The sequence below is a fragment of the Rhinichthys klamathensis genome, unplaced genomic scaffold (assembly GCF_029890125.1).
Source record: "Rhinichthys klamathensis goyatoka isolate OS25496 unplaced genomic scaffold, OSU_Roscu_1.1 h1tg000150l_1, whole genome shotgun sequence".
NCBI classification, from domain to species: Eukaryota; Metazoa; Chordata; class Actinopteri; order Cypriniformes; family Leuciscidae; genus Rhinichthys; species Rhinichthys klamathensis.
In genome coordinates, this window is record NW_026606685.1 from 871,438 (window position 1) to 879,581 (window position 8,144).

Here is an 8,144-nt window from a genome sequence, read left to right on the forward strand (position 1 = left end):
AAAAGCAACTTAATAGGCTTAAATTTCACCTGTTAGGTCCAGAACAGCCCAAAGACGTGAAATTTTCCTTTTAATTATCATTTTTAAGTCAAATTCTCAAAATGTGTTTCGGCCAACTTCTATATTGTCTAAAAAAAAGTTTAACTCCGCTCCACACTAAACATGGTGTATCCTACTCTCATTAAAGCTGGTGACGCCATGATGGTTGCGTGTGAAAATGTAAGCATTTATTGAGTTTGACCAATAAATAATAATTTGGGGTTCAATACTCCAAAAGCATTCTTTTCCTTTTCTTACTATCCCACTCCCCTCCCAACCCTCCCCCCATGCCCAGGGCACGACCGCGTCATAATCCGTCCCTGCTGACTGATTGTAGTCTAAGAGCAGTTTTTATTTTTGCGTACCTGAGCGAACTTACCATTTAAATGACAAAATCATCTGGGAAAATGTCATGGACTTTGCTGGACCTGTGTGTCCCTTGTCACGGCTCCCCTGCATTAAAGTGTAAAAAGTAATGTCACAACGGAAATTCTTAATGGCTTGTATAAAATGCTGAGGATCACAGAGCATTAAAATGCTCTTTAGCTGCTGACCCATTTGAAATGAACAGAGTACATAATGGGCCACAGTTCTTTCAAGCAACTGTCAAGACAAATTCAACATAAAAGGCATATAAATATTAGAACTAAAAAACTTCAAGTAATTTAGACTAGAAGTGAATCAAAATAAAAACACGTCAGCAAAAGTAAATTTTGAAAGCAGGTTTTCGATACATGTCTGTCCAAGTAAAAAAAACAGAGATTCTATTAAAACAACAACTTTCACATTCATATAGAAAATCTGAGTTAAATGCTTATCACCTGTAGAGTGAATGTCCAGTCTCTCTGGATGCGTATACATCTCTGTGCTGTGTTTTAGACTTCAGCTGTCACAGAATATATGACTTTATATATGCAAATATATAAAGTAAACAAATATAAGGTTCAAAAAGACACCATTTGACTAAACTGAAGAGATCTGAACTCGAATTATTCAACATTTAACTAACTGACACTTATCTTCAGTACTAAGGAAGACAACAACAATCTCATTTCTAATAGGGTAGAAACATTTGGGGGTGCTTCCCCCAATATGATCACATGACAAACAGGGAATCACATGACAAGACACAGAAACATGACGTGACCAAGACAAGACCAAATCGTGACACATCTTTAACCTGCAGGTAAAGTTAATCTATGATTGTAATAGGTTATGGGAATGTTGTAGAATGATTTAATGGTTACAGCGGTATAAAAACACAACATAATTCAAGCTTGTCCTGAAAAGCACACACAAACAAATATCATTGCAGTGGACGGTAGAGATCCAAAAATGCCAGTGCACGCCTCTCTATAGGGACTGGTTCCCCTGCATGAGGAGGAGGATACTATTTGCTGCTAGATCCATATTTGGCCAGTTAAAAAAGAGATTTGTATACAGTTATGGTCCTGATATTTAATATATGATAAGAAGATCATCCAGGGTTGGTTCAATAGTTTCAGAGACTGAAACAGGTTAATACAATGGAAAGAATGGAAAGAAAAAATGCATTTATACCTATAAAGATGTATATTTTTCTGCAAAGATGGAAAAATATTATACTGACTAAGATAGGTAGTTAGACTATATGACAAATGTATAAGCGATGTACAAATGTTTGTTCCACAAAGAATTTTTTTCTTCCCTTTAAACAGAGGCGTACAGAGTACACAGCTTCGTTACTTAAGTAAAAGTACAGATACCCCTTGCTAAATTTTACTCAAGTACAAGTAAAAGTACTACAGTCAGATGTCTACTTAAGTAAAAGTACTGAAGTACTTGCTTTTAAAAGTACTTGAGTATCAAGAGTACAAGAGTAAATTTTCTAAATATTGCATTACTACTGCCAGAGTGTCAAGTCAAGTCATCTTCATTTATATAGCGCTTTTAACAATGTAGATCGCCTCAAAGCAGCTTTACAGAGATAAACATAATTTAAGGTAACAGAGATTGTTTTGGCTTTATAGCGATTCTTGAATAATGTTATTTCCAGCTAAAGTTAGTTTTGATTGATTCACTTCCAGCGAAATGATCATTTGTTATTAAATTAGGGCTGCCAAGACGACGCCGTTCTCTCTAAACAGACTTTAAACTGAACCTGTGATTAACGCTGATGGCGTTCACATGCGCGTTAAGAATTGATTCTATAGTTATGTGTGTTTGAATATATGTGTGCAGGTTTGTAATTCCCTACAAACCATGCCTAAACAAACTACTTGTCTTTGCCTATAAATTTTATACAGAATTTTATTTTATCACTTCGGGGTAGGTACGCGAACCACATTTATGTACAGAAACGCCCTACATGGAGTTATGAAAAATGTTAATGTTAATACCTTTGATATTCTAAAAGGAATTGAAAGTTAATTCAAGTAATTTTCATCTTTTTACCATGTTGCTTTATTTAACATTTCTCACTTGCCCACAAGGCAATGCACAATGGGAACGCTCTGACAAACCTCTTCTAGAGTTTTAATGGATTTTTTGCACCCACATTTGAACCTGTTTCGTCTCTTATCTAAATCTGACCATGAGTTTACTTTGGCGTCAGTTCAGAGCTGAAGGTGAAGGTGATTTGCTGATAGGCTGTCCCAATCAGTGGCGCCTGCACAATCCAATCACGTTTGAGAGGGAAACAACAAATTGAGGGTTTCCGAGATTTTTCTTTTTTCCTTTTTTTTTTTTTTTTTTTAGAAGTAACGGGTACTCACGGTTATGGATAGAAATGTAGTGGAGTAAAGAGTACAATATTTGCCTCTCAAATGTACTTGAGTAAAGTCATGAGTAATCCCCAAAAATTATACTCGAGTACAGTACAGATCCCTCAAAATTGTACTCAAGTACTGTACTCAAGTAAATGTACTCCGTTACTGTCCGGCTCTGCCTTTAAATAAAAATTAAATTAAATTTAGTATTAAATTAAATGAATCATCATGATTTAAGTATTAAATTAAAGTTATCTAATACAACGTTTAGAAAGTAAGCACCTGTATTCAGTGAAATATCACAATTGCAGGTCTAATGAGGAACAGAGGCAGTTTTCCAGTCCGGTGAAGATAAAGAACAGGCTGAACGAAACCAGCCAGCCCATAACATACCAAACCAGGGAGCCAATATGCAGGATTATTCTGTTGTGTATGAATAATATAGAATCCTGTAATAGGATATGGGACATATATAAAAGCCATGCTCACAGTAGTTATTAGAATGAGATAAAATGCTCTTCTCTTCATGTGGTTTTCCTCCTCTCTCTCTCTCGCTCTCTCTCCTGGTCCTGACTGCTTCAGAGCTCTGAGAACAGCCACAAGACAAAACAACTGGATGGAGAAGAAGAGGAGGAACTGTGTTGAGAAGAACCATAAGTGTATATGAAAGTTTTGTGAGATTACAATAAATAAATTATAGAAACAGGAGCCAAGAATAATGATCCAGACAACAGTGCAGCAGATCACTCTATATCTGAGAGGTTTGTACTTCAGAAAGGTTACAGGATGAACCACTGCCAGGTAACGCTCAACACACATCAGACACTGAAACACAGGACGACCAGTGAGAATAAGTCCTTGTAGAAACACCGGTAACAATGAGAGACTTGAAAAGTACATTGGCAGTATAGAGAGCAAACCATTTAGACAGGTACCAATCTCACAAGTGGAGAGATTGAGGTTGAAGAACGCTGATGCAACTCCACTTCCTGTTCCTGTGATGATGAGCAATATAACGTAGATGTTTGTAGGAAGACCAAACAGGAAATTCATGCTGAGTATGCAGATTTCCACAAAGTCCATTGGCCCAATAGACTGAGTTGTGGAGTTTGTTGATGTTTCAGGTGTGGTGAAGTTCACTGTAGGGTTATTCATCTCCTCTGTATTTGTCTTCTCAGTTCAGCAGCTCACAAACCAAACTGTATATAATATTACAACTGTTATCTTTTTTTAGGAGAAATACAATGAACCAGTTAAGTCAATAAGGTAAAAAAAAAAAACATTTAAATACATTCATGCAGTTTACAACATATTACGATTTTGTAATACAAAGTTCATAATTTAAATTCAAATAACAAGCACATCATTATTATATGACTTCGAAATATGGTTGTATATATTCAGTAGTATTTATGCTTAGCCTAAATTATTAAACATGTCATTTTCTTTAATATGTACATTTAAAATGATTTACTTCTGTTCAGAAAATAGCTCAGTCCAATTTTACCAATTCTAGCTAAAACATTAAACGCATCACAATACATTATTTGATAAACAGCACTGAGGTTAAAACAAGAAATCACAAGTTTTGAATCACCTGAAGAGTGAATGTCCAGTCTCTCTGGATGTTTATAGACTTCTGTGCTGTGTTTTGGAGACACGAAGGATTTCATCTGCTTCACGTCACATTAAACACAAGATATGCAAATTTTTAGACTGAACATTTCAGGAATGAAAAATAAAAATAAAAGTGTGTTGTCAAGTATACAGCAATTTTTGGTTTGGACAACTGATTTATTTTTAAGACAAAGCTGAACATTCATGGGTCAAATATAAAAATGTTCAAAGTTCATAGATTTATATGAAGGCATTTGAAAAAGTGTAACATCTCAGATAATAATGCCTTTCTAGCATGTCAACATCATAGGTGACCATGAGATTTATCATCTGACTCTCAACTTTAATTTTGAGGCTGAAAAAAAGTGTTGTTATAATATTTTATTTTGACAGCCTAAAACATAATCAATCTGCCAAAACTATCTTTATAAATCCAAAGACTTAGGTGGAACATTTTGCTGTATACATGTGACGATCTGCGGCTGGAGTGCCCGCTTGAGCCTCTGGAGGGCACTCCTTCCTAGTTTATTGTTTCCATTATGTTTCACCCTGGACTGATTATGGTTTATTTGTTGCACCTGTTTTAGATTGAGCGTCCCTGATTTAAGCCTGAGTTTTCCCTTTGTTCAGGGCTCAGTATTGTAAGTGTTTGTATGTGTCTCACTGCATCCTAGCGTTTTCCTAGTTTCCTAGCGTTTCCTTGTATTCTAGTGTTTCGGTTCCCTGATTATCTGCCTGTTCCCGGTTTCCCGTTTGCCTTATCCCTGCACGGATTTGATGTTTGTTTGGACTGCTTACCTGGTTTTGACCCCTGCCTGTTTCCTTGTACCTGTCTCTGGATTCTCCTCTTAATAAAGCCTGCGTTTGGATCACCTCTGTCCTTGTTCCACGTGCAGTTCGTGACAGAATACTGACCCACAACTGATCCAGCGGCTGAGAGGAATACGGACCTCGATATGGATCCCACAGCGCAGATCGTAAGCCTCCGTCAAGGAGAACGTCCTCTCAAGGTTTTTGTGACAGATTTTTTGAAGCTCGCTCGTCAGTCCTACTTGAATGATTTCTGTTTGATGATGTTCTTTCGGGTAGGACTGTCTGAACCGCTCGGCTCTGCTATACCATTTCCGTGTTCAAGCTGGACTCTAACCCAATATATTGACCTGGCCCTTTCCATGAGCGGTTCGGCTTTTACTGTGGATTTTTTGAAACTTTTGCTTCACAAAGGACCCGACGATTCGCCACTTTACAAGGTACCCACTGAATCCACGCATCAATTGTCTCCCGGTGAACCAGCGCATCACACGTGCTCCGCCGAGTTTGCGCTACATGAAAGCCCAGTTGAACCAGCGCTTCGTAAAGGGTTCGCCGTATCCACGCAACATGTGAATCCCGACGTTCTAACACTTCACGTAAGCTCCGTTATATTCCTGCCTCAAGAGTTTTCTACTGAGTCTGAGCGCGTGCCAGCTGAATCAAGTGAGTCAAGTGCCGAGTCAAGTGAGTCAAGTGCCGAGTCAAGTGAGTCAAGTGCCGAGTCAAGTGAGTCAACTGCCGAGTCAAGTGCCGCCGATTCAAGTGAGTCAAGTGCCGCCGATTCAAGTGAGTCAAGTGCCGCCGATTCAAGTGAGTCAAGTGCCGCCGAGTCAAGTGCCGCCGAGTCAAGTGCCGCCGAGTCAAGTGCCGCCGAGTCAAGTGCCGCCGAGTCAAGTGCCGCCGAGTCAAGTGCCGCCGAGTCAAGTGCCGCCGAGTCAAGTGCCGCCGAGTCAAGTGCCGCCGAGTCAAGTGCCGCCGAGGCAAGTGCCGCCGAGGCAAGTGCCGCCGAGGCAAGTGCCGCCGAGTCCCGAGTCAAGTGAGTCAAGTGAGGCAAGTGCCGTCAAGTCCCGAGTCAAGTGAGTCAAGTGAGGCAAGTGCCGTGTCAAGTGAATCAAGTGCCGTGTCAAGTGAATCAAGTGCCTTGTCAAGTGAATCAAGTGCCTTGTCAAGTGAATCTAGTGCCGTGTCAAGTGAATCTAGTACCAAGTCGAGTGAATCAAATGAGTCGAGCCAAATGAGTGAATCCAGTCAAGTCAGTGTATCAAGCCCAGTGACTCGCCGTCGCAGGAGGAGAAGGAGGACTCGTTTGGTTCGCCAGGCTCCGGTGGGTGTTCCCAGACTCCTCGCCCTGCCGGCCCCGCCTCTGCGCCTCGCCCTGCCGGCCCCGCCTCTGCGCCTCGCCCTGCCGGCCCCGCCTCTGCGCCTCGCCCTGCCGGCCCCGCCTCCGCGCCTCGCCCTGCCGGCCCCGCCTCCGCGCCTCGCCCTGCCGGCCCCGCCTCCGCGCCTCGCCCTGCCGGCCCCGCCTCTGCGCCTCGCCTTTCCGGTCCCGCCTCTGCGCCTCGCCTTACCTGCGCCTCTCAAGCTTCGGGAGCCTTTTCCAGTAGCGGTTTCCAGCCCGGAGGCTTTAGCTTTAAATTTCCCCAAGAACTTTTTTGGGGGGGGCAATAGGTACCCTAAGAGGGCCATGGAGGTGGCATCTACGTGGACCCTTGCACTACCACCTACACCTGAGAGGGTCATGGAGGTGGTGCCTACATGGACCTTTGCACAACCACCTTCGCCTGAGCTTACCATGTCACTGGTCCTGTCCAGCCCTGTGCTCCCCACGTCTTGGTCCCCTGTTAAGTCTACTCTGCCCTGGTCCTGTGTTATGTGTACTCTGTCCTGTTCTCCTGTCACTTATGCTCCAGCCTGTCTTCCTGCCAAGCATGCTCCGCCCTGGCTACTTGCGGAGCGTGCCTCCCCGTGGTCTCTTGCCCTGCTCTGGTCTCCAGGCCCCAGGTCTCTCCATGGGCCTGGCCCCCTGCCTCTCCACGGGCCTGGCCCTCCATCCCATCCCCCGTCGACCTCCCTCCGGAGCTCTTAGGAGCGTCTGGAAGCCGCTCCTTAGAGGGGGGGTTATGTGACGATCTGTGGCTGGAGTGCCCGCTTGAGCCTCTGGAGGGCACTCCTTCCTAGTTTATTGTTTCCATTATGTTTCACCCTGGACTGATTATGGTTTATTTGTTGCACCTGTTTTAGATTGAGCGTCCCTGATTTAAGCCTGAGTTTTCTCTTTGTTCAGGGCTCAGTATTGTAAGTGTTTGTATGTGTCTCACTGCATCCTAGCGTTTTCCTAGTTTCCTAGCGTTTCCTTGTATTCTAGTGTTTCGGTTCCCTGATTATCTGCCTGTTCCCGGTTTGCCTTATCCCTGCACGGATTTGATGTTTGTTTGGACTGCTTACCTGGTTTTGACCCCTGCCTGTTTCCTTGTACCTGTCTCTGGATTCTCCTCTTAATAAAGCCTGCGTTTGGATCACCTCTGTCCTTGTTCCACGTGCAGTTCGTGACAATATACATGTTTGCTATATAAATGTTTAGTGTGTCAGTGAATACATTGACAAAAGGTTTTCTTTCTTTTTTTATAAATATTAGCTCTTTCATTGGACCGTTCAGTGGTCATTCCGAAAAATTGCATGTGGATGCAGGGGGTTTAGATAGAGACATTGTTTTTTTTCATATTTTTTTTTATTGAGTGTTCAAAAAAAGGTACTCAAACACTTTAAACCAATCTCTGTGGCAACCCTCAATATGGAAAAAGTAGACACTACATCAATGATAAATGAAGTTTTATAGAAAAAAAAAATAAAACCATTACAAAATTGTTGCAATCAATTATATCCAAAGAATATGCTCTACCACCTAAAAAATACTAAAATCTAAAATGA

At 41.9% G+C, this 8,144-nt stretch overlaps 1 protein-coding gene across 1 annotated transcript; it reads right to left on the bottom strand.

Moving 5' to 3' along the window:
* Nucleotides 1-3,074: 3,074 nt before the first annotated feature.
* On the bottom strand, nucleotides 3,075-3,941 carry LOC130090725 (C-C chemokine receptor type 8-like). Its single transcript, XM_056258238.1, has one exon. It carries the CDS (start codon nucleotides 3,939-3,941, stop codon nucleotides 3,075-3,077), a length of 867 nt encoding a protein of 288 aa, XP_056114213.1.
* Nucleotides 3,942-8,144: the final 4,203 nt, after the last annotated feature.